Here is a 26,352-nt window from a genome sequence, read left to right as displayed (position 1 = left end):
ATGGAAAAGACTACCAGCATGATTTGGATATGTCTGCAGAAGAGCCAGTACTTCTAATAGCAAGAACATTTAACATCATTATGCATTGGCAACTAGAAATGGAGAAAAAATAAATAAATAAATAAAATCACAATTTTAAGTTAAGTATTAACCAGATAGAAATTGGTGGCAAATTCAGTTCTCTGAACTCCAATAACATCTCTTATTCTCTAAACTGACTTTTTTTGTTTTTCTGTAAAACATTTAATGAGAAATCTGTTTCTATATTGGTACATTTCCAGAAGAACAAAAACATCTGTGTGCAGCTTTTATGAAGCAACTTTAGTGAAGAAATATTCCTGCTAAAAACTGTGAAAGCAATCAGAAAACATGAGGCAAGAACATTGTAGAAAGCTGCAGACAAATTCTCAGGTGTAAATTTTCAAAGATGATGTGAGCATCATCAACACGCCGCTGGAAAGAGATCACAGAAATTGGAAAGGACTAATCATAATAGCTAAATATGACAAGAGATGTGAGAAATCTTGTGTTTTTCTCGACTTCAGGGGAAATGCAGTTTTTCAGATTTTGTGCCCATTAAGTAAAACTGATGTTTGACAGCAATACCTTCCCCAGCCTGAGCCTCTATCCTTAATGGTAAAAAAAAAGAAAAAGGAAAAGTCACTTCTTTTTCCTCCTCAGCAACACATCATTCAGTATATTGTATGGCGTGTTCCATATTAAAGGAGACGCTTTGATGGTCAGTGTCAGGACCTCACTTCTGACACTGTAAAAAACAACAAAAGAAAAAACATCTTCACACATCTATGCAGCAGATGTGAGTCTGCAGCTCAGTGGATTCATTTTACTTGTGTACTGTCCTACCACCATTTTTTTTTCGGGGGGGTTGATTGAAATGAAATCTCCACTGTAAGTATCATTGCTCTTGTTATTGCTTTCTTTTAGGCAGTTCAGTTGTTTTGGTTTCTTTTACACATTCATTTTCACACTTCATTGTATTATTTATTTGAATGTATTGCTAAATATTTGTTTGTCTATCTTTTCTTCTTCCAATACTTTCTTTCGGCCACATAGTGTATCTGTGCTACTTATTTGCACAAATCATTTACAAAATGAAATAAAACCAGTATGTTGGGCAGATGCATTCATACTATTAAGTTTGACTTGCTCCAGACTATGAAGTTAGAGTTTGTGCTTGAAGGTTCCATTTTTATAGTCAGACAATATATCTTTTTTATATATATATTTTTATTATTTTGTAGAATAGCCACAACAATTTATTGAAAAATGAAAAATTTCTTTCTTATATCATAGTTTGTAGGCTACGAGCAGCCGAATAGTTCAGGTTAAGCCAAGAAATACTTTAATTTTTATTATCATTTTTTTCTCTCTCTCTACTGACTGATAAAACAAAATTTCTAATCATTATGATTAATTAAGAATTTTGTAAAAAACCTACTTGAACCATCTCTTGGTTTGGGTATGTAATAACATAAGTGTTTATTATTCCATAACTGTAGCACATTTTGATAATTTCACTATTGTTACCATATTTCCTTTTAACTCAACCATTTGTTAAAAAAACACTGATTCTTAGTATTATTGTACAAAGAAAAAGAACAAAGCAAAAAAAAAGCATGGAAATAACATGGAATAAATTATTTAATTAATGGGTATAGACTAGATATGAGAATATAAGAAGCAGACTGGATTCAGAGTCATGGAATGTTTCTATACCTACTAATGAAGAAAATATCAATGTTTTATTCAGGTTAAATTGTGTTTACAAGACAAAGAACCACTTGTGTGTATATAAAATTTGAAATTGTCTAGAAATGAGAAGCATAAAGTGTGTTTTTGATTACGATTTAGATAATAAGGAAGAGGATTTGTTATGGCATAAGTATGAGCTTTCATTATGTCTCAATTGGTTCCAGTCAGGCGTTTTGTAGATTTTTTTGCTTTGGGTATTGTGATGAGGGGCCAGAGGTATGACGAGGGCCATCAATGGCAGAAAGACAACTAAAGGAGAACAGATGTTTTGGCAGTCAGAGGGCAGCATGTGTCTTCTGGGCTTCATATTTTAATAAAATTATGACCAGCCTTCAAAGAGGGGAGCTCAAACCTGCAGACAAGCATGCATTCAACGACATGTCAGACATGTCTGTTTGTCATTTCTTGTAATCTCAGATTCTCTATTCAGGATTGTCCCTCAATTGCTCAGTTTGCCTTATCTCTCTTTCTTGACCGATCATGTGATACAGTATCTGGTTTACATGTCTGTCACCTTCACCCAGGGGATACAGGAAGCTAAGACGCAGAGACAAAGAAGGGTAAAAACAACAACGCTTGAGACTGAAGAGAAGGGAAGGAAATGCTGGGTTGAAGTAATGAGAGCTGATAAGACTAGTATGGATATATATGGTGAAAACATTACTGTGGAGGACTGTGCTATGTGGTGAGCGCTGAAAAGAGATTTTAGGTCAGGAGTGAACAGGGAAGAAAGAAAAAGATGTGCATCCTGTTTCCTGGTGAAACAGATGGCTACAGAACGCTGCACAGAGGCGGTGTGAATAGTTTGATTAGGACCTATTCAAGTTTTTAGTGTTCTCAAATAGTTCTATGTTAGTTAACCACATTGTAAGGTATAAAGGTTTGAGTCTACTCAAAGAGATCATTTAAGGTACCATTTCCTCGTAGCGTAATCCATCTTATAAGAAACATCCGGATAAGTCTAATTTGATCAGAACCTTCTCATTGATAAGATTGCATGAAGCATTTTTATTCTGATTGGGCCTTTAATCTGAATACTTGTGTCCGTGTAAACTTGGCTAATTTGATGCTCCTTGTATCTTTTGCTTGGCATTCAGAGAAAAGATGGTGATTGTAAAAACATAGATAGATCCACAGTTTCTCCTTTTCACACAGCTCTTTCTTCCCCATGACACTAGAATTTACTCCACACCCAGTAATGGTAGCTTTACACACACACACACACAAAATACATTTCATATGAGGGAAAAACATTTCCAGCATCATCAGTTACACAAAGGGTTCCCAAGTCCAGTCCTCAAGATCTACTATCCTGCAACTTTTAGATGCAACCCTTCCCCAGCACACCTGAACAAATGAATGGCTCGTTACCAGGCATCTGCAGAGCTGAATGACATGTGGATGAGGGAATTTAGCCATTTGATTCAGGTGTATTGGAGAAGGGTTGCATCTAAAAGTTCCAGGATAGTAGATCTCGAGGACTGAACTTGTGCACCCCTGAGCTACACAGAGAGACTGGTGTTTATCAGTTCCCTAGTTAAGGCATGCAGAAACATACTGAGAAGTGCACCATGTAAGTACTCTAGACAAAGACCTCTCATGTACACAAGAGACATCTTTGCTTCTTTTTTTCTATCTTCATGGGACCCTTATGTTGCTGTGATACACTCTCAACCCCCTTTTACAACACCATCACAACTCTATACCAATCACACACATCCAAAACTACATTTTCACAAACCATTTTCATCTCCATAAAGCTGTTGGACCTCTTACAGAAGTACAGAAGCCACAGGGGCAAACCGGATGGTTGGCGGATCAGTTCCTGGCTTCCGCACACAATTTGTCTAAGTGTCCTTTTTACAAGACACTGAACCCCCCCTTGCCTCCTGATGTGTCGTTTGGGGTATAAGTGAGTTGATGTATACTTAGTATAACACAAAATAGAAGTTCTGAATGAACAGGTTACATGTAGTCTAAAAGAGCTTTAAGTGGTCAACAAATGACTAAAAAGCTCTATATAAGTACAGTCCATTTTACCATTTACAGTGCGGTCCCTGGTTTCTGTCCCCACAAATACAGAAAAACAGAACCATACAGACACACTCCTTATTTGAGACTTGTCATTGCCTAATTAAATGCCTCCATTCCTGCTCACTCCAGTATTCCCCTGTGACATATTTTGTTCCTTCTGTGTGTGAATTATTGGTAAACAATTATCCTGACATAGCCATTTGTCTTCAGAAAATTATGCACCTCTAAGGATGATGATTTACAACTAGGAATGGATAGAGTTGCCTAACCTCATGGGCCTAAAGATACTCTTAAGTTTCCACCCAAAACAAAGAACAATGTGTGATTTGATTTCAGTTTCTGAATGACAATTTACAGTAGTGAACTTAACACGAAATAATAGTAAGTTCACTCTTTGTATGTTTACTTTTATCTTTTTAACGCTTAAAATCTGATTTTGTTGCCGGTTACAGAAAGTGCCATGTAAATCAACCATTGACAATACAAATATAACTCTAATGGATTCTGAAAGCTGAGAAATGGAGTCATGCTTCTCTGTTGGAGAACATAATAGTAATGAGTGATGACGTTGGACAGGCTTTATTAAACTAAATACGATCACCTGGCTTTCTATAGCATCTTCATCAGGATACAGTGTAAATGTGTTTATTACAAATAACAGTTTCTTGTGCATTGCAGAATATAGCACAATAACCAACATTGTGTTATCAGTTTGCACCAATTCATCCAAACCATGGCTTATCAGCTTCGGTGTTTTAATGTGCAACTGGAGAAAAAAAAAATCTGCAAAGACTGTTAAACCCATAATTCATGTTGAGTTTGACTTGTTTTGACATTGCTGTTGCCAGTTGTCTGCTCCATAGGCAACCGCTGCAGGGTTGACATCAAGCAGAGACAAAACACACACCTCCTCTTCCAGAATCCTTCCACAGACAAACCTCTGACAGAGGGCACAAGCTGCATGCACAAGTGTGCAAACATCTATCCCTCAGCTTCATGAGTTCATCCTGGGGTTTATCTCACAGTACTATATGTGCATCTGATTTGCCTGAGCATGTTTAAGTTGATGTTTGAGATTGTTTAGGCTCCGGCTGTTTTAATAATTCCTCAGACCCTTGGCTCTAGCGTCATGTAAGACTGATGTATTTCTGTCAGGGAACAAACATTGGTTTGTTGGTTCTCACTGACCACACGAAAACCCAGCAACAAAAAATTCACATGCTATTATAAGCCTCACGTGTTTTCTGATCCTTCTAAAATTAGTGGCCTTGTTTGGTTTAGTTCTCCACCACATTGAGAAACTGTGTATTTAAATAGTGGTGCCTAAGGATCGCCACCTGATCTTTTGTTTCCTCTCAAACACCCTGAACACATTACTTTTAGGAGATTAAAAACAAATCTTTAAAATGTGGCAGTGGGGCAAGATGAGATTTTTTCTGCATTTCACTCTTCGCTCTTTTGGTAACCAGTGTTTTAATCAAATGGTTATATTTAGTTTGCAGATTAAAGAGGTGTCTGCAGTAGGACATGCAGGAAACAGTTGACAGTCGAGTCTGGCTTTGTTTACTCTAACGTAATCTTTCCACTGCTCTACGTCTGTCTGGCATGAGAGAATGCATGTGTGTAGGTGTGTGTGTGTGTGTGTAGGGGGTCTTAGAGGATTTTCTGTGTGCCATAAGCAGGGTGCATTCAGGTTTTCTATTAGTCTCATTTTACTCATTCTGTCCCATTAGATTTGCAAAGAATTAAACATAGTTTAAAGGCAGTTTTTAGTTTTTACTGCGTTTTCCAGATTTACCTTATATGTTGATGTGTTTAAATCTCTAAGTCAATTTGATTTTGCACTTATTTGTCAGACGATGGACATTTGCAGTACACAGTTTGGCCACCAGATGGGTGTAGAGAGCAGGCAAGGCTGAAGTTTCGGCCTTTGTCGCCACCTGGTGATTCAAACTACAAGTCCAACAGAAGTTTTAGAAAATATTGGGAGAGAAAAAAGAGGAAATTCTCATAAATTGAGGCCTGTTAAAATATGTTCTTGTTGCTTTTTTGTAATGCTTTGGCCATCCTGGTGTTTTTAAATGTCTTTCTTCTTGTAATTCTTTTATTTACACAAGGTAGTTTTTTCAGTAGCACTCTACATTCTTACAGACATCAGCAATGCATGTTATCCTAAATTCTTACATCTAAAAAGGTCAGCTGATAATTAATTCTCATACGTTTTGCTCTATTTATCTAGTACCTTGTTGCTTCTTTAATGTGATTTGTCATTGACTTGAAGCTTATTTAACTTCTTTTGTTTTTCTACATTCCTTATCTTAGGGTCAGCCTGGACTTCTTGGTCCTCAGGGCCCAAAGGGGGCCACAGGGCGGCCAGGGGATCCAGGCATCCAAGGATCAAAGGGGCAGAAAGGTGACCCAGGGCATCCAGGCATCATAGGTGTTAAAGGCAACGTGGTAAAGCATCCTTCTAGCTTTCGTTTTGGCTAAAAAACAAAAAATAGGTGAGTGAAATCTGTTTAGTTAGATGTGCCTTTTTTTCCTCTGCAGGGAATGACCGGTGTACCTGGTTTCTCTGGGAATGATGGCATTCCTGTAAGTTCCATCCCACAGTTTGCACGAATACAGTAGGAAATCACTACATTCTGACAAGATATTGATTCTGCGTCTGTCCTTTCCTCTGCAGGGCCACCCGGGACTCGCTGGGCCCAGAGGAAAGCCAGGAGCTGATGGCTGTAATGGGACCAAAGGGGAACAAGGGTCCCCAGGGATATCTGGCTATGATGGCCGAGCTGGATTTCCTGTGTGCAACTCTTAACTTCCCTAATAAGTGATCTGTAATTACAGAGAGAGTACTGTGACCTTTTCTTTATTGTTTGTTTGTTTTTGGCTTAAATTCTCAGGGACAAGCAGGAAGGAAGGGTGAGAAAGGAGAAACTCTGGACATCAGTGTGTACATGCAGCGTTTCAGGGTGAGGAAAAGGAGTTTACATCAAACATACCATTTGTTTTAAAGGACTGACAGACAATTGCAATTATGCCTTGATATTAGAAAATCCAAACACAACAGATCTTATCTAAGTTTCTTTCCACATGTCTCATCAGGGAGATCCAGGCACACCAGGAGCCAACGGAATATTTGTAAGGCATATTTTCTGCCTTTACTAACTATCTGAAATCTAGCACTTTTAATTAAATGTCATCTTTATCTATTTTTTTTCCAGGGACCTCCTGGAGAGCAAGGATGGGAAGGTAGCATAGGCCCATTTGGACCAAAGGTAATTCTCTCCAGGTGTCAGATGCTTGTGTTTTGGAGTCATTTTAGAGCTTCTAAAACCAAAATATTTTAAAGTCAAATTGCTTTAAGGATCCTCTTTATTGTCTTCTGCCAGGGCCCTCCGGGTCTTCCAGGTCCCCGCGGACAAAAGGTAAGAGAGCACATACATACACATATATTCAAATAAAAACTTCATGTATAATTGTGTGAATATTGCTTTGCATTTACATAGAATACAGTCTTATTCTGTTTGCAACATAAGGTCTATTGCACAAATCATTAGTTAATTGCAGGAACCAATAAACTCTAACTCTGAAAAAAATATTTGTAGTAATGAATGCTTCTTCAAGTGCTCTGTTTTTTTTCTGTGCAGGGCACTATGACCAAAGTGTTAAAGGGGGTCAAAGGAGAGCAAGTAAGTTACTATATTTGTCATTTGTGGAGCAAGTTTGCAGCACTGTAAAGCAAATAAACTGAAAAAAGGTTTGATTTGTTGGTAACAAGTAAATTAATGATTTTTATCCAAAAGTGTATTTTTCAATTTGATTGTATCCACAAAAGTACACCACCATCATTAAATCATAAACATCTACAGTAGATTTGATTAGGAAAAAGTTTATATTAACTAAAACTCAAAACTTTTTACAGTGTGCATGAAAAAAAATCTACTATCTTTGAGCAAAATAAATCTTTAACCCTTGTAGTTCATAAATCTGTTGTTCATCATCTGATTGTTTTCTTTTATTTCTTTTTTTTCACTGCCACAAACACTGCAAGACATCCAAAGAGCTCCAGGCTGATCTGGAGGACTCTGGATTGTTGTTTACACCTGTAACATTTGCAGCACCACATAGACCTTGAGCAAATTCTAAAGAGAATACTGTTCTGGATAAATATAAAAAGCCTAGAAAGGTCAAAAATGAGGATTGAAATAACTGTAATTATAGTGTTAATTCAACTAAAACTGGGCTTTAAAGTGGATGCCAACATGTTAGTCAGATTGGAGTCATACTGAATTAAATTTCTCAAAGTCAGATTAACACACACATGTACTTCAGTTAGACTTCAGTTAGGAGTAAGTAATGCAGAGCTACAAAGCCTTCCCATTTATTTTCGGCCATTTAAATTGTCAGATATTTTTGGCCTGTGATGTAATAGATCAAAAGTCCAAGACTACCAACCTAAAAGGAGGCTTATTTCCTGTCTTTGCAGATTCAGAGACTTTTAAATGATTTTCCTAAAATTTATAGACAGAGACTTTGACAGTAGTCCAATTACATGGGCTAACCGAGTTATAATTGTTAACTGTGGTTGTAAGTGTTTTGTCTCTAAGAAAATGTTCTCTGGACAACTGAAATAAAATGGGATGGAATGAAACTCATAAAAAAACACCATCATCAGTAAAACATGGCAGAGGTCCTGTCATGCTGCAGAGCTTTTTTGCTGCATTTGGTAGGAAATTCAAATTTACCAGTGCACTTTAATCTAAAAAGGTCAGAAAACTTGGTTTTAGGTGAGATTTGTAGACTTGACACACACATCTAACAGCACAGAAAAATGGTTTAAATTAAAAGTAAGGACAGATTTCTTCACACTTTTAGTGTGAGAAATGAAAACTGCTATTATTCAATTTATTTTCAACAGGCTGACAATCCAGACTAAAATCCCACTAAAAACATTTTGGAGAGAGTTGGAACGAACTCCTGCACACTTAAAAAGCTTGAACACACTGCAGTGGAAGGGTCAGTAACTTTTAAATGGCTTCAGGAAACATTTAGAGGCCATCACTACTGTTAGAGATTTTGCAGTGAAATGTGTCTATTAAATATATTTGTCAAACTTTTTTTTTTCATATTACTTTAATGCAAATTTTATTTGATTTATTTTCATGTTCAATCACTTAGGGCATTCTATTAAAAATATTGTGGTTTAAAAGAACAAAACTTTTCTACTTTTGAATTATGTGCTTGAAGTTTAAGGATTATAATAATTTTGATAGAGATGGCTGATTTCTTTTTTTTTTTTTTTTCTGCTTTGACCACAGGGTGACATCGGACCACAAGGGCTGCCAGGAAACCATACAACACAGCAACGTCGGCCTCCCTATGTAATTAATATTAAGTGTTAATTTTTATTCATTAATGTGGTCTGATGATTCTTAAAAATGTTCTCTAAATAAGAAAGAGTGTTGCAGTAGAGGACATGTGTAATAAAAGTACTGTTATTTAATATTTCAGGGACCTCTTGGAGAAAGGGGTATAAAAGGAGATAAAGGAGATATGGTACGTGGTCACTTGGGAGAAATCCTGCACATTTTCTTTGATTCATGTTTCCAAATGAGTGCACACAGGTGCATTTATGTCTGTGCTGATCTTTTCCTGTGGTTGGTTCATTTAGATCATTCACCCAGACCATAAAGGAGAAACTGGTGTTATGGGATTCTCTGGATCACGGGTTAGTAGGGGCACATATCTGCACATTTAATTCATTCATTGTCCATTATTCATGCTCTGAATTTATGCACTTTGTGAATCTTTTGCAGGGTGAAAGTGGCATAGATGGAAGTCCTGGACCAAGAGTAAGTATAAGGGTGCTTCATATTTTTTATATCAATGGATTACAATAAAAGTGAATAAATAAACATTTTAATTGTAACTTTATAACAAAAACTGTGTTTAAGGGCGATTTAGGTGAAATAGGACCAAATGGCAGACATGGCCCTAAGGTGAGACAACAGCTACTTTGAATCATTGTCTGCATATATCTGATGACCACATCTAATCTCAAACCTGACCTGTTATTACCAAAACGATCACTGTGTGTTTGTATTTCAGGGAGTCAGAGGTGAACCAGGAGAACTGATTTCATCAGGATCCCTTTGGACCTGGTCTTCTTCTGGTAAGATTATTAAAACATGAGGGAAAACGTTAATAAGGAATCAGTAGAAAATAGTAAACAGATAATGTAGGCGGTGAGTTGCAAAGTTGCAGCTGACGTGAAGTGAAAGATGTCGGATCTTTTGGTTAAAGTGGCTGCACCATTAGTAGAAATGTGATTGGTTCGGGGTGCATCTAAAAATATGTGTCATAAAAAGATGACAAGAAGAGATATTGGACAAAAACATATTACCAAAGAAAAAAGTAATATTGTCTTACAAAAGCATTAGAAAAACACAGCAGTGACAGTCAGGTGAGTCAGTGAGTCTATTGAGATGACGTTTTTATCGTTAGCTAGTAAATGCTTCTTCTGTTTGCTTTGACTTCTTAAGGCCCCCCTGGACCTCCTGGTGAGCCAGGTCCACAGGGAGAGAGGGGCCCTGTTGGAGAAAAAGGCTTCTATGGACCCCCTGGACGTCCTGCAATTGAAACACAGCAGCAAGGTGATTATGTCCGGAATTGATTTAAAGTTTTGAAAGGCATTTCACTGTGTCTAAGTCTGCTTGAGTGTAAGGTCTGTATAAATTGTAAATTTTGTCATCTGCACCAGTTCACATTGGTCCAGCCCCAGTTGCAGCCAAAGATTTGTCTCAGTTAAGACAAACAGGCAGTACAGACAAAGAACATGAGGAAGATTAACAACATGGGTGTTTCCTTTGAGAGACTTTGTAGGAGAATTATCAGTATCTGTATATCCTCCATGTACTGTAAACAAGTTAAATCCCCATCATGGTTTGAACTTCAGAGAAGCTAAGGGAAGCCTAGCTCACCTTAAACACAAAGGGGAAGCTCTCAAATACAGTCCACTTTCAGGTTATATTAAATTTTATTTTCCATAGGGTACCTGGTCGTTTTTAATTTAGACAAATAACATCGTCAGCAATAATACATTCTACAAATGATGCAGGTGACCAGTTCTGTTTATTTCAGCACCATGGACATCAGCATTGTTCATGCCATGAGCCGCCCAAACACCAACCACTTCATTTGCATACTTTTGTGGTTATTAAAATAACGTTCCATCCCTATATGAGATTTTCTCTCATTTCTCTCGACCTTAACCCAAAATTGTTCCTCTAGATTCAAATCAGGCAGCATACTCATCCAAGTCAGAGATTTCACTCTTCCTTGCTTGACGTTAGTGAACCTAAACAAACTTTTTGCAGCCTGGGTGTCATCTTGTCAACCTTTATTTTTGATGACTATACAATATAGATCTTAGTCTACAAGTGTCTCTTCCCCTACACTTTTTGCACTCTTCCAGGCCCATATAATCACACGCCCACCTCTGTGTTACACTGTCAGGTCCTTAAGCATTGTGCCTGTACGGCTCGTGTCAAACATGCAGGACTCCATCTGAGCCAAACACATGTATCTTGTTTTCATCTAATCAAAAATATGCTTCAAATATGCTTTTCATTTTTATTTTAATCTGCAATTTTGTACTATATGGACTGTAGAGGTTGTTTTTGCTTAGATGCTCTGCTTCTACCTCTGTGTTTTGTAATGACGATGAAACACTCACCTGGCCAAAAACTGAGTCATCTCTATTAGTCATAAGTATAATTAATTTGTGTGTCAGTAATCACTGATTTGATTATTTTTATTGCGTAAACTTTGGACTTCCTGCAGTCTCCATGTATTTGGCTTTCATTGCTTATAAAAGGAAAAAATCTTATTGTCAAATAATGGAAGTTTTAAGGTGTGATACAGTTCTACTCATACTCAAACTTAAGGTCCATGCTGTGGTCACACCAGAAGGCTGCAGCAGGAAGCTGTTGAAGGAAAAAAAAAAGAAGTTTCTGTTCTCACTCCTGAAAACCTTTAAAATCTCACTGTGTGCTCGTCAGTGTGGGAATTCTTCAGCCCGTTTGGTTTTAAGGGAGAGCAAGGAGAGAAGGGACAACAAGGAGAACCAGGACGACGTGCTATCATTGCTGGACCCCCAGGTCCTGACGGACGTCCAGGAGAACGCGGCCCTCCGGGACCCAAAGGGACATGTGAGTGATTGTTTAGTTGGAGTGAGTAGTTTCAGCTTTAACTTACTTGAAAAAAAAATCTATTTACTTCTCTTTGTCTCTAGGGGAGGAGTACTTTAAAGGACCTCCAGGATTGAGGGGAAGGCCGGGCAGTGCAGGCATCAAAGGAATGAAAGGTGCTCTAGCCATACACAGACTGTGCAGTTATTTTAATGTACTTCTTCAGCCTGTAGTGCTGTGAAGTCTTGCTACTGTAATATCAATCCAGTTTCCCAAAACATATACCAGCTATGCATGTTGTGTTTGTTCAGGTGATCATGGGGAATGTGAATGCAGTGTTCAGGGTCCCACACCTGATATGCCTGGCCCTGCTGGTGATCGGGGTGATCCCGGGATGATCGGCGAGTTTGGCTATGACGGTGATGTAGGAGACCCAGGTCCCAAAGGACAAGACGGATTCCCTGTAAGAAAAAACAGGAGAATTGTACCTGTTAAAATTTAAATCTATTCATTTTGGTTTTTTCAATTATAAGCTTCTCATCAGTCCCTCACAGCGCTCTGTTTTGTTGTGTTATGTTTTAGGGACCCCCTGGTCTGACTGGTGCTCCTGGTCCAAAAGGTCGTAAAGGAAACACAAGTGTTCCTAAAGAGAAAGGTGCCAAGTTTATGTTATTTTGTGCACTTCCTCATCAGCATTAGGAGTATAAAGTGGGCCAATAAGCTCTTGTCTTGAGTGGGCTTACTGTGCACTTAAACTTTAGACTTTATTGTGCCTGAGGGAAGATTATTTTGTCTGAATATGTATGTTTTATTTTTGTTTGTTTTTGTTTTTGATTGCAACAGGATACCCTGGTGTTCCAGGTGATCCAGGAAGAGATGGTGAGACAGGACGATCAGGTGGTCCAGGCCCAAATGGTCTTCCTGGACTTCCTGGCAGTCACGGACCTTCAGTGAGTAGATCAGTTACATACGTTTCATAGTTAACATACTTACTCTACACCTACTTCACCTATAGCCATGAAAAAGTTTACTGTCTTTAAATTCTAAGGCTTTGACTGTTTTAGGACATAATTAAAAAATAAAATAATAATAATAATAAGGAGAATCTGGTTTATGACAGATTTTTAAAATCAGGTAAATATAACCTCTGATGTGAAGAAAAATTAGACCAAAAAAGAAGAACCATTGTGTGGAAAACCAAGCACACTCCGTGATTCTATAGCTTGTGTAATTTGCTAGTATGGTGTATAATAAATGGGTTTGTTGAAATGAACAGGGTGAAGGACCCTGGGGAGAACGCGGAGACAAAGGTTTTTCAGGACCACCTGGTGGACCTGGTCCAGCTGGACTGAGCGGATTACCAGGTCAAGGATTCCCAGGCATCAAAGGACAGCCGGGTTTACCTGGAGACGACGGCCTCACTGGCTATACCGGAGTTCAAGGAACACCTGGAAGTCCAGGTGAGAGGCAGCTGACTGCCCCTTACCCACTTGGGTGGACTTTTGTGTTGCATACTGTATTTCTCCTCTTTACAGGGATTTTTGCTCTATGTGTTTTTACCTTGCCACTCTCAAAAATCCCTCTTGTAATTCAGTGCAAACCGGTATATTTGGAATAAAAATTAATAGCTTGTGATCGTAGAAGAAGGATGCATGATGAGTAGATTTTTTAACAGTTTGTTTTCTTTTCTTCCTCCTGCTGTCACCTTAATGCAGGAGCTGCATCCCTCAAACCAACTGCAGCTGAGCTTGTTTGAGATAATGCTTGTGCTTTTGAATAACTCTTGTTCCGAATGCCTTTCTCTTTCATTCTCCCTCATTTGCAACTGAAAGGCGGCTGTAGTCCGACAGGATATGGAGGACAGGTGGATGTAACAGGTAGCTGGTATAATAATGTTTTCATTTTATTGCTTCTCTCCATAACTCTTTTGTGCTTTGCCTTAGGATTATTTGAATGGTTTGCATGATGATTTTAAGTGTTTATAGTTTAAGATGAAGCGTATTGAGATACTAGCTAATGTAAAGATAATGCCTGACTCTGAAAACTTTTCACGCTGGGCAGCTGTCAAAAATCACTCAAGCAAAAATAGTTATTCCTAAACATCTTGATCTTGCCTTAAATACTGTGTTTGGGGTGTCTTCTTAGGCCCATGTGAACCTGTTCCAGGACCTCCTGGTTTGCCTGGAGTTCCAGGAGCTATAGGATTTCCAGGTTTACCAGGTAACACACCAGGGAGAGACTTCAACTAAATCCTGCCATCACAGTAGCTGTTGGGAGAATAATGTATAATGCTGTATAATGCTCCATTATATTTGTGATTCAACAGGACCCCTTGGTATTAAAGGACAACAGGGTTTTCTTGGAGTCATTGGAGAGAAAGGAGAACAAGGCGAGCGAGGCACAGGTGGCAGACCTGGACCACCAGGTGAGGAGTGACAAGAAAACAATGACTATGTAGTCATCAGATGCCCTTGAGAACCACTGTATCAATACCCCTTATTTAATGCAAGTAAACACATAGAAAGTTTGTGTAATCTGTTTCAAGTTGATATATTTTAAGGACTATTAAATAATCACTTAAGTGTATTCATGCAAGAGAGCAACCTAGATGTCCAAAGTAGTCATACTGATATAAAAAGGAAAATATGAGTGGTCTTCAACCTGGGCTCTAATTTTAGTTAGTTTATTGACTACTACAGATTTTCCCAGTTCTAGAGTGGAGCTTATCATGTTAAGAATAAGTCGGATGAAGTGATGCACCCATCATGTCTTTTGCTTACTGTACAAGCCCTTGGAGGTAGAGTTTTGTTCTGGGGCTGCTGCACTTGGTCAGGTTCAGCAATGTTATGTCTCCAAAGAATGAGGTCAGCTGACAGCTTGAATCTAGTTTATTTGTATAGCACATTTTATCTTTAAGTTCTCAAAGAATCTACTGGATGTCCAGGTTATTCCCTCAGTAGATTGTTTTCATTCCTGATGGCATGGCCATATTCCAAGATGATAATACCAGAATTAATCGGGCTCATATTGTGAAAGAGTGAGACATCATTTTTACACATGGACTGGCCACCACAGAATCCAGACCTTAACCCTATTGAGAATCTTTGAAATGTGCAGGAGAAGATTTTGTCCAAAGGTCCAACTCTCCCAACATCAATACAAGATCTGGGCAAGAAATGAATGCAACTCTGGACAAAAATCTAAACAATGCCACAGGGAGTGCATGTTGTAATCAAAAGCTAAAGGTGGTAAAACAAAATATTAGTATGCAACTTTTATCTGGATGTGAAGTGTATGGATTTATTCCATATATTCTACCTAGATGCAAGGAATTTTTTCTTTGAGAGTTGCTGTATGATTTTTAATGTTACAAAAGTTAGGATGAATGTGGACACACCAATGTTGTTGCAATGAAAAAACATTGCCAAATGTAAGACATGCACTTTTTGAGATAAAAAGTACTACATAGACTCCATTTTAAAAGAACTGTTGTACACATTTTCATTTGGTGAAAAATTAAAAGAGAGAGTGTCAGAAAGCCGAGCTCAGATGGAAAAAAACAATACAGGTTCATTATGACATGTACAAAGAGAAACTAGACAATCTGGACAAGACACAAATGAACAAATACAGGCCAATCTCAAATCTTCCATTTATCATCGAGATAGCAAATTTTCATCAGCTAAATTACTTTTTAACACAGAACAACTGTTATGATGTCTTCCAGTCAGGTTTTAGACAGCACCACAGCACTGAGACTGCTCTGACCAAAGTCATTAATGACATATATTTAAATACAGACAATGGAAAAATGTCAGTCTTAGTTTTACTGGAACTAAGTGCTGAAATTTCATACAACTGACCACAATATATTACTTAAACAACTGGAGAACTGGGTGGGCCTCTCTGGCACTGCACTACACTTGTTTAAATCTTATTTAGAGAACAGGAAGTACTTTGTGTCAACAGGTACAGTATAAAAAGTTATTTAAACTCAGTTGTGAGTCAGTCGTTTATTTTGATACTTAATCAAACCTCCACTCTATCTTGTTGATCTCATCAGATGTCCGGCTTGAATATGTTTTTCAGTGCAGATTATATTTTATAATTATTTTCCAATTCAGGTTTTCCTGGTCCCCGTGGAGATTTTGGGGTTTCTGGCCAGAAAGGTTTAGTCGGGAACCCTGGTTTTGCTGGTATGCCTGGTCGATACGGTCTAAAGGGTGAAAAGGGTTCTCATGGTCAAATAATGGGAGCTTCGCCTGGACCATCAGGTGTCCCAGGTCAACCAGGACTTCTAGGAGAGAAAGGCCTGCCAGGAGACCAAGGGGTGCCAGGCTATGCGGGTAAACTGTTTTCACATTGTCACTTAACTGAATGCAGAAAGTAGGAAAATTAATCCATTATGTGTATTTAACTGCTTATTCCAGGAATGGTGGGCATGCCCGGTATGATTGGTTTTAAGGGTGAAAAAGGACCTTCAGGCTTGTCAGGCGAGGAGGGAAGACCTGGGCCAGCAGGGAAGTCTGGCTTTCCTGGTAATCCTGGTAGAACAGGCTCACCTGGACCACGTGGTGCAACTGGAGAGCCAGGTTAGAGAAAAATACGTGCATAGGTGCTCTAATTAAAAATGTTGATCATCGATTTTCTCACTGGTAAACTGCCATTTGGTTTATCAGGAATCACAGGTAACAGGGGAGCTGAAGGAGACCCAGGTCCTCCAGGTCCAATTGGGCTGAAAGGGTTACCAGGTGAATATGGAAATGATGGCACCTTCGGAGAGTATGGCACACCAGGTAACCCAGGACAGCCAGGTGCAGGTGGACGCCCAGGACTCTCAGGAATGAAGGGTTAGTTCCTTAGATCGCATTCTATTAAAAAATGTTTCTTGGAAAAAACAGTCAGTATTAAATAATTTATTGAAAAATTAATAATTCATGGTTAAATTTAAAATGTTTGTTTATGGGACTTTCAGGATACAAAGGGTCTCCTGGCATGTCAGGTTTTGAAGGGATCAGGGGTGATTTCGGGTTTAGGGGTGATGGAGGGCTGAAAGGACAACCTGGAATCCCTGGACAAGTTGGCCTAAAAGGAGTAACTGGACAAAGTGGAGTGAAAGGTGAGATTCCCAGTCATCAGGCATCTATTTGTGATTTTCTGTAAAGCCTGGCGCATAAACCTTGTAACATATTCCCCCTTGTTATCAGGTGATCGTGGTCTGGTAGGGCCACCTGGGGAGAAGCCCAAGATCCCTGCTAGTATAGTTGTTGACATGAAGGGACTCAAGGGAGACACTGGGCATCAAGGAAATCCCGGTTTCACTGGGCCAAGAGGTGTGCATCTTCAGTCTAAAAATTAACCTATCTTTCCCTCTATGTCCCTTCACTATGTGAAATCTTATTGTTTTTCTACAGGCCCCAAAGGTTTCCCTGGTGTGCCAGGTTTCGAGGGGTCTCATGGTCTTCCTGGAGATCCAAGCAATGAGAAAGGTAAATACGGAGATTCGGGTGCACAGGGGTTGCCAGGATTCAAAGGAATGCCAGGACCAACAGGAAATCGAGGCATCTTGGGCTTCGATGGAATGACTGGCAACAGGGTGAGCAGAGCCACACTAGAAAATATTACGTGATTCCATTGACTCCTAATTAGTAGATCTCAGAGAAGAACTTGATAAACTTGAAAAGAACATGAACATGGCTGGAGAATGAAAACAAGTACTGAACAGGTTTGCTGGTTGCTTCCTGTCCCTCTGCTGGGCTTCAGCTCTGCTTCTTTTCACAATTTGTCTCATGTAGTACTCTCAAACTGTAGGGAAGGTGTCAGCAAATATTTTTTTATTCAAGTTACCAAGTTCTGTCTTACAAAGTCAGCTAAGATAGAATGTTTACCATATATTTAAAGTTATTTATTGAGTCTGTGTTGAATTTCCAGCTGTCTTCCACTGTCTTCCTTCCTAAGCCCTCAAAATCTTCTTATTTCTTTTTTTTTGGAAGCCAAAGCCCAAGGGAACATTCTCAGAGACTTTCAGCGTTGACATTTAGACAGATATAACTATACACTTTCTGTAAGTCATAGATGCAGAAGCCCCATTTAATTTGCTGATTGCAAAGATGTTCCTCTAAACTTATAATTTGCCCTTTAAATACTAATTTAAAAGCTCTTCTTCTTGTGGATTAGTCTTATTCAATTATTCCATGTGTTATGCATCAATTCTCTTATTTATTATGTTACACAACAATTTATTTAAAATAAGTTTTTGTACAACCTTGTGCAGTAAATTCTGAAGTGTGCTTTTAACTGTCTTTCTTTTAAAGGGAATCAAAGGAAGCCCTGGTGCTTATGGTGCAACTGGTGATGGAGGAAGGAGGGGAACTAAAGGTACAGTCATGAGTTTAAACCTCAGACAGACCTGGCATGCATAAAGTAAATATAAGGAAAATATTCGTACATGTTAGTGAGCTCAGCAAAATATTTCAGGTGAGACTGGTGATCGCGTCGACCTTCCAGGACCTCCTGGATTAAGAGGAGAGGTTGGATTACCAGGAGAATCAGGTACAGTTTGGGTCACTTTCAAATACTGCTTCTACTCCTTGGGAATTTATCAACGCCAGCTAAATGTTTGGGCTGATATGAAAGGTTTGACGTCCATCTTGCAGGTCAGAAAGGATTAAATGGAACTTTTGGAGACAGAGGTGTTCCTGGTTTTGATGGTATTCAGGGGAAAAAAGGAGTGCCCGGTGACTCAGGAATACAAGGAGTTCCAGGTAAAAGACTAGCTTTCACATCCTAAATACAAGTTGTAGCAGATTTTTTTCTACTTGCATGAACTTGTTTATTTTGTAGGCTATGATGGGCAGACAGGAGCTCCTGGTAACCAGGGTCAAAAGGGCTTTCCAGGGCCTCCTGGAAAAGATGGACAACCAGGCTTTCCTGGCTTCCCAGGAACTAAAGGTAACAAGATCAGACCAGTGCCTACTCATTAATTTCTCTTTAACATACAAACTTGTTTTCTACCATATTCCTCCATCTGAGTAATTTATGTGCTTAGGTTATTCTGGCCTGAAGGGTCTCTATGGATTAAATGGACTGAAGGGACAAAAGGGTATCCAAGGAACACCAGGTATGAGATCTCAATACTTACAAAGAAATGAGCTCTCTGTGCACTGCTAGTTTTAAACCTGAAGGAATATTTCATTAATATTTTAGATTCTAGAAAAAAAGTCCAGATGTTTTTCTGTATTTTCCTCATAGAAGTTTTAAATGACTTTTTGATTGTAAAACTGTAAAGACATTAGATGTAAACGTGTTTATTTTCATCACTGTTTAACATGAATCAATATTTTGATTAACACTTTTTAATCTTAGAGAGAATAATTTTGGATTTAACTTCAGCCATGTGTTCCGAGATTAGATTATATTACAGCAACAATTTTACTGTGATAAAACTGTACAGAAAACATTGTTTGGCTTTTAATAAAGACCTTAGTAAAAAAAAAAAATCTATTTCCTGATAATGTTTTCATCAGGTCTGGACATTGTTGGACCAGCTGGAGAGCCGGGTATTAAAGGACAAAGAGGAGAGATTGGCAACCCCAACAACCAACCAGGTTTTCCAGGCACAGCGGGTTTGAAAGGCTTCCAGGGGCCTCTTGGTGAGCTACTTTCTTCCCATTATAGGCCTCAATTAGACAAATCATTCAGAACAAATCCTGCACAGCCAAACATATTGTATGTTGTAATATGATTAAGTTTCTTAAAGGTTGACAAAATCCCATTTTTCTGTTGATCAGGTGACTTTGGCCATCCTGGACTGCCTGGATTACGTGGACTTGTTGGAGTTGATGGGACTCCAGACACTCCCGGACCCACTGGGGATCCCGGCTTTTCAGGACCTACAGGTCACCAAGGTGAGAAGAAACCACTGATATAGAAAGCACAGAATTATATTAGGAACTAAATAAATATTTTAAAAATATATTTTTAAGGATATATGGAGGAGTTGTACAGTTTGTAGAGGATTTTCTACATTTGGTATGTGTATGGTATATAGTGTTGTCCATTATGCTATATAAATTTATTCAAGAATGTTGACTAAAATGGAATTCAATTTACTCCATTTTAAATGCATCAAATGTTTTAATTTATCATCATTCATTTCTGTCGTAGGCTTTCCTGGAGACAGAGGATTTCCTGGTTTGCATGCTCCTCCAGGAGAAAAGGGTGTAGAAGGAATAAGGGGATTTCCTGGGTTCCCTGGTACTAAAGGATTTAGAGGTGATCCAGGTCCAACTGGACACAGGGGGCCTAATGGCATCTTTGGGAAGAAAGGTACAGACTAAAGAGTGAATGAGTGAGTTGAACGGCTACTGTTGTTTTAGATGAAGGATCTTGCAAGGATCTGCAATCTGAGCTGTCATTTTAAAAAATAAAGGTTTAAAGATACAATAAATATCTAGTGAACAATATTCCTGTGTACCCATCGAAAAGCTCAATCTTTTTTTTTAAACAGTTTAGCTGCTGACCTGTTGCCATCCAGGTTTTGCAAGATGATTCACCAGGTGTATTGTTTATGTCTTTGCCTTACACAACCTTTCTAACTTTTCTTTTTAGTGTTTGTTTTTTAACAAGGCTGCTATAAAATGGCTGTTTTTCAAACAATGATTAAAGTCTCTTAGGTTGTACTGGTGTCAAATAGAAATTTGCCCTGGCTAAGAAATTGCTGCATTATGTTTCTGTTTTCCATTTTGTACATTTATTTGTTTTTGGAAACTGGCTTGTAATAGCTATTTCTAGACCTGCAAAATCTTGTTTCGGCTGCAGGCCCATACAGCTCAACATATGATCATCTGCTGTTATTCCCACTTATTTCACAGGAGGGAAAGGGGAGCAAGGACTAATGGGAGTTCCAGGCCTGCTTGGTTCAAAGGGAGAAAGAGGACCAAAGGGTCCAAAAGGAATCACTGGACACCCAGGTCAGTTATGGGCTCATAATCATTTGCTTGCCCACTAGTTACCATAGCTGTCCTGTCTATGTTTTTTTGTCCCAGTTGTGAAATGATCCATCCATCCTGCAGGTTCTCATGGGCTTCGGGGCAACCCTGGTCCTCTTCCAATCCCTATTAAAGTTCCAGGAGAGAGAGGTCCTCCAGGACCACACGGTATCCACGGACCAAAGGGGGTCAGAGGAGAAGCAGGACCTCAAGGCCCACCTGGAGATGCAGGTTACTTATTCTTATTACTTATTATTACAGTGTGAGTCAGGGGTATGGAAATACATTTTCTAAACATATCTAAACTTTAGACCTTAGAATTTACAGCTCAGTAATACATGTGTTCTGTTACTGTCCAGGCTTTATGGGACCTGCTGGACAGAAGGGCATGCCTGGGATAAGCGGTACCCCAGGAACGCCTGGATTCCGTGGAGAGCAGGGACAAATGGGCCACACTGGTCTGCAAGGCATGGAAGGTGCGTCTGACACACGGAGACAGTTTGGGATTAGGTTAAGAAGCCTGGATTAAAAGATTAAGATTAAGTGGCTGTTTAACCAAGGAACCACTTACAAAGGTTTTGATTGTTATTTTTGGTGAAAGTTGATTTAGTAACTGTACCACTAAGAGATGGACTACAAAGGTCTGTTTGCATTATGTAATTATCTTCACAAAGGTGGCAACAACTAAAGTTTACGAACATACACTATTAGGCTGCATGTTTGTGAAAGTCTCTGTATCACAGTGTACAGTGCTGTAAACTGATGTATCACATCAAGGTAATTAGCTCAGCAGAGAGTTGAATTAACCTCTCATTCCTCAATAGGCCATCGTGGCAATCCTGGTATCCCTGGGTTACCTGGTATGGCTGGCCGCAGCGTCAGCGTGGGCTACTTGCTGGTGAAACACAGCCAGTCAGATCACACACCCATGTGCCCCGTGGGAATGTCTAAACTGTGGGATGGCTACAGCCTGCTGTACTTCGAAGGCCAGGAAAAGGCCCACAACCAGGACCTCGGTAAGTCAGTGCAAACTTACACCTGCTCTACAGTGTGTTAACGTGTTCGTTAAGTTCCATTTCTAAACTCATCCTGTTAAAATATAAATAGGACAGCATATTTGAGATACTTCCCGGTTTTTTACTTCTCCTTCTTGTACTTGTTTTTGCTGAAAAGTAGAACAGTGTCATCGTGAGTTTGCCACTCAGCTCTGTCAGCATTGATATTGTGACTATATACACAGATCAACTACAACATTAAATCCACCGACAAAAATAAAAACAATACTTGTGACAATGCAAGGTTCTTCTTGAAAAGTTGCTTTGACACTTGCCACTCTGCCTAAACACTTTCAGAGCAGTCATAGCAACTGCAATTCCCTTCAGCAGCAGCTTTTCCTCAGCTCCACAGAGTCTGAGGTGTTCAGTCAGATACCCATCTGATCGGATCTGATCTACCAAAGATGTCACCCTGCAACCCCTAGGACCCAAAGGATCTACTGCTTAAGGATCTTACCAGACCAGCCTCAGATGTCCTTTGTTCACATCCTGACTGATCAGAGCTCTCTCAGGAGCATAAAGAGTGTCTACCGTGCTTTAGTATACTATTCTCTACTATATACTATATATATACTTTGCTAAATAAGATACAAACCTCAGTGATTATGAGAATTTCTAAAACTGTCATCCCTAGATATGAGTGACACTTTCGTAGAAAGCTATACAAACTGAAAAAGGTGGATTTTGCAGTAAAAACTCCAAAACAGAAACATCTTACCAAGCATGGCTAGATTAAATTCATATAAGACAAAGTGCTGGATTTAATTTGGAGCAACTGTAAAGCAAGACCTTGTGAAAGAAGTAGCGCATTCTTCCTATTATAGATTTAAAGCTCAATGCATATCAAACTCTAAAATGCTCTTTTTCTCAACTCTATACATCAGTTTTAATGACATGCCTTGCATGGTTTGATATGACCTCAAACTAATCCCATAACTGTTAGTTTTGCTTCACTGATTTAATCACTGCTTGGTATCATTTATTTACTACAAACGTTTCTTCCTCCCAGGTTTGGCTGGCTCCTGCCTCCCGAGGTTCAACACCATGCCCTTCCTGTACTGTAACCCTGGGGATATTTGTTACTATGCCAGCAGAAATGACAAGTCCTACTGGCTGGCAACAACTGCCCCTCTTCCAATGATGCCTGTAGAAGAAGAAGAGATCAAACCGTACATAAGTCGCTGCTCAGTGTGTGAAGCCCCGTCAGTTGCCATCGCAGTCCACAGTCAGGATATCACCATCCCACAGTGTCCTGCAGGCTGGCGCAGCCTGTGGATCGGATATTCCTTCCTCATGGTGAGCTCCAGCTTCAGATGGAAATTTCAGAGGTTCAAAAGCCAGAAGTTCATTATTTGAAAAATTGTTGCTGTCAGTTGTGATAAATTTATTTTTTACTGTGCAGCACTTTGGTTAGCATTGTTTTTGTTTTGAAAGTGATTTACAAATAAACTGGTATGGTATGGTATGGAATGGTATGGTATAAAATGGGATGGTATGGGATGGGATGGTATGGAATGGGATGGTATAAAATGGGATGGTATGGGATGGTATGGTATGGTATGGTATGGTATGGTATGGTATGGTATAGAATGGGATGGTATGGAATGGTATGGTATGGTATGGTATGGTATGGTATGGTATGGTATGGTATAGAATGGGATGGTATGGAATGGTATGGTATGGGATGGTATGGGATGGGATGGTATGGAATGGTATGGTATAAAATGGGATGGTATGGGATGGTATGGGATGGGATGGTATGGAATGGGATGGTATAAAATGGGATGGGATGGGATGGGATGGGATGGGATGGTATAAAATGGGATGGGATGGGATGGGATGGGATGGTATAAAATGGGATGGGATGACACAAATTGGTTATGTGGATACTTTAAAATGTGCACAGAAGTTCAGCTGATGTTTTTCTAATTGAAAAATAATCTCTGCTTGTTATAAATGATCACCTGCTGAACAACTTGTATTCTACGTGTAACTTAGAAATGAGCTTGACCCCTGGCAACAAAAAAACATGAAATCAACACACGTGAAGGATGTTCATTTGGTCTTTGTTTTTAAATTAAATACAAAACAAGACAGAGTTATTGTACAGACCACTTTATTTAATACCTGAGCATTATGGGTTCGCAAATCCTTCAACAAAAAGATGTTTACTTTTTTTCAGATCAAATACAGAAAGAAATGATAAAATTAGTCATTTGTAAAAAATAAAATGTGATCATTGTGTATTTTGCATTTCTAAAACAAATATTTGTCCCAAGCTTTAATATGTAAATAAGTCTGTAATTAAAGAGAGTGTTTATAGAGTTTAACAAGCTGGAAACAGCCCCAACAACACAGCTGTTCAGCTCAGAGTGATAAAAGATGTTTCCAGTTAGTTGCTTTGGAGATAGTGTTTCCCATGGATGGATGGATGGATGGATGGATGGAGACTTTAGGACATGTTCATACACCTTAGATGAGCCCCATGAAGGCAGCAGAAGGCTCAGCTCATTTGTATATCCCGCTTCCTCATCCCACCTCTCCTCCATCCTCCTACCTGCAAACTGGAAATCAGTCTCAAAATATTTAAAAGAATGGCTCAGTTCCTAAAAAGCACCTAATGGAAGGAGGAACAAAGATACGCCAGTGTATCCTCGACTAAAGACTTTTTTATGTCTAAAGGTGGTGTAGCACATTGACCCCACGTTGTAAATCTATTTAGAAATAAATAGAACAGAATACACCAGGAGATAGACTTTGCTAAATAAAACAAGGTAACTTAGAGGACTTAGGCTGAGCTCAAAGATGGCCTAGACTGGAAACCAAAGAATACTTGACATAGAAATCTAACAAAAACTAACCTGAACAGAACCAAAACCCTGTAGGACACGAGTTATGCTGCAGCAAAGGGTCGGATACAGAAAATAGTTTTTTGATTCGTTGTATCGGTCAGTTTAAAATTATGCTTCAGAGAGAAGGATGTCTGTTGCCTCACCTCTTCAAATTGGCAAACCTGTTTTTGGTACGATCAGTTAACTGTTGGTTTAATTCCCTTCTTCAAAGTATTTATTTTTCCAGAAAATGTCACAAATAACACCTATATAAATTTGACCTGAACTTCTCTCTTTATCTCTCACCTTTGTCCCTGCAGCACACAGCATCGGGGAACGAAGGTGGAGGTCAGTCATTGTCATCGCCTGGCTCTTGCTTGGAGGACTTCCGCACAGCACCATTCGTCGAATGTAATGGGGCCAAAGGCACATGCCACTACTTTGCTAACAAACAAAGCTTCTGGCTAACTTCTGTGGATCAGTCGTTCCACACCCAGCCGGCAGCAGAGACGCTCAAAGAAGGCCAGCTCCTGTCTCGCATCAGCCGTTGCCAGGTCTGCATGAAGAACTTATGAGCAACCAGAGAGAAGCAGTTCCATCAAAATTCTCACTTAGGTCAACACGAATAGGAGTTTTTCTTCTTGAGCCACAGTGCTCGGATATGCAGTGACTGCAACGCCTTGAGCTTCACGTTGTAAATAAACAGGAGGAACCTTCTAATGAAAACAGTTATTTTTGTGTTAAATTTGGTGCTTCCTTTTTAACTTATTACCTCAGCTATTATTCTAACGTTAACCATCAGAGACTCTAAACTACAGCTGAACCAAAGATGCACATTTTCATGTATGCACTGCTTTATTAGAACCACGTTGTCATGGTTATGGGTATACAACCCAACATGAAGTCACTAACATGCCTCTCAGCCAGCTAAAGATTACATTAGAGGTATATTGTTATCCTTTGTTTCTGACACTTTTACAAAGCCTATTTATATCAACTTACAGTAAAGTCTTCTTACGCATTTATCAACTACTGCTAAACATCTTTAGTTTCTATTTGTTCACACGATGCACTGATTCTGTTTTTATCTGACTGAACTTGACCCACTATGAGTTTTAAATGTAAATCTTATCTTACATTAGCCACGTCATGCTCATTTTCATCTACAACCTTTATTATTGAGCTGTCCCAAGCCGCCAACAGGACAGAATGTAAACAATCAGGATTAGAGGTCTGACTGCAGCCTGTTCTTGCTCGGTTCTCTGATCCTGGATCAGATTACAGCATTTTACACAGCTGAGAAAGTAGGTCAAATGTTCGGCCTCACCTAGGTGCAACAGATCTGCTTCAACTGTAATATAATTAAAACTTTTCTACGATTTATTGAAGTGAAAAGATTAAACATGGTTTGTTATACTTTTGTGTCATTTTACTCTGAATTTCAGAACGTGAAGGTGAACTCCATGTGCAAAATAAA

General features: G+C 39.1%; 1 protein-coding gene across 2 annotated transcripts in view; it reads left to right on the top strand.

Annotated features, from left to right (window-relative positions):
* Positions 1-26,291, top strand: part of col4a2 (collagen, type IV, alpha 2) — a 67,668-nt gene extending 41,377 nt beyond the window's left edge. The window contains exons 5-48 of one of the 2 annotated variants that reach the window (XM_042001577.1): positions 6,130-6,264; positions 6,358-6,402; positions 6,494-6,610; positions 6,711-6,779; positions 6,913-6,948; positions 7,032-7,085; positions 7,200-7,235; positions 7,458-7,499; positions 9,129-9,191; positions 9,322-9,366; positions 9,482-9,538; positions 9,627-9,662; positions 9,765-9,809; positions 9,919-9,982; positions 10,353-10,463; positions 11,871-12,020; positions 12,104-12,175; positions 12,311-12,462; positions 12,582-12,654; positions 12,843-12,949; positions 13,276-13,459; positions 13,832-13,876; positions 14,145-14,219; positions 14,326-14,424; positions 16,124-16,345; positions 16,430-16,591; positions 16,679-16,849; positions 16,975-17,118; positions 17,207-17,332; positions 17,414-17,595; positions 18,314-18,377; positions 18,477-18,551; positions 18,656-18,763; positions 18,843-18,950; positions 19,048-19,119; positions 19,526-19,651; positions 19,790-19,906; positions 20,166-20,327; positions 20,873-20,971; positions 21,074-21,220; positions 21,349-21,465; positions 21,814-22,005; positions 23,054-23,340; positions 25,196-26,291. In XM_042001577.1, coding sequence (XP_041857511.1) covers positions 6,130-6,264; positions 6,358-6,402; positions 6,494-6,610; positions 6,711-6,779; positions 6,913-6,948; positions 7,032-7,085; positions 7,200-7,235; positions 7,458-7,499; positions 9,129-9,191; positions 9,322-9,366; positions 9,482-9,538; positions 9,627-9,662; positions 9,765-9,809; positions 9,919-9,982; positions 10,353-10,463; positions 11,871-12,020; positions 12,104-12,175; positions 12,311-12,462; positions 12,582-12,654; positions 12,843-12,949; positions 13,276-13,459; positions 13,832-13,876; positions 14,145-14,219; positions 14,326-14,424; positions 16,124-16,345; positions 16,430-16,591; positions 16,679-16,849; positions 16,975-17,118; positions 17,207-17,332; positions 17,414-17,595; positions 18,314-18,377; positions 18,477-18,551; positions 18,656-18,763; positions 18,843-18,950; positions 19,048-19,119; positions 19,526-19,651; positions 19,790-19,906; positions 20,166-20,327; positions 20,873-20,971; positions 21,074-21,220; positions 21,349-21,465; positions 21,814-22,005; positions 23,054-23,340; positions 25,196-25,450 — 4,848 coding nt within the window. In that variant the 3' untranslated portion in view covers positions 25,451-26,291. The remainder of the gene's footprint in view (positions 1-6,129; positions 6,265-6,357; positions 6,403-6,493; positions 6,611-6,710; positions 6,780-6,912; positions 6,949-7,031; positions 7,086-7,199; positions 7,236-7,457; positions 7,500-9,128; positions 9,192-9,321; positions 9,367-9,481; positions 9,539-9,626; positions 9,663-9,764; positions 9,810-9,918; positions 9,983-10,352; positions 10,464-11,870; positions 12,021-12,103; positions 12,176-12,310; positions 12,463-12,581; positions 12,655-12,842; positions 12,950-13,275; positions 13,460-13,831; positions 13,877-14,144; positions 14,220-14,325; positions 14,425-16,123; positions 16,346-16,429; positions 16,592-16,678; positions 16,850-16,974; positions 17,119-17,206; positions 17,333-17,413; positions 17,596-18,313; positions 18,378-18,476; positions 18,552-18,655; positions 18,764-18,842; positions 18,951-19,047; positions 19,120-19,525; positions 19,652-19,789; positions 19,907-20,165; positions 20,328-20,872; positions 20,972-21,073; positions 21,221-21,348; positions 21,466-21,813; positions 22,006-23,053; positions 23,341-25,195) is intronic. The other variant, XM_042001578.1, reaches the window with a different exon arrangement.
* The last annotated feature ends 61 nt before the right edge of the window (positions 26,292-26,352 follow it).

This window comes from Melanotaenia boesemani, chromosome 12, assembly GCF_017639745.1.
Source record: "Melanotaenia boesemani isolate fMelBoe1 chromosome 12, fMelBoe1.pri, whole genome shotgun sequence".
NCBI classification, from domain to species: Eukaryota; Metazoa; Chordata; class Actinopteri; order Atheriniformes; family Melanotaeniidae; genus Melanotaenia; species Melanotaenia boesemani.
This window is presented reverse-complemented; position numbering and strand designations above follow the sequence as displayed.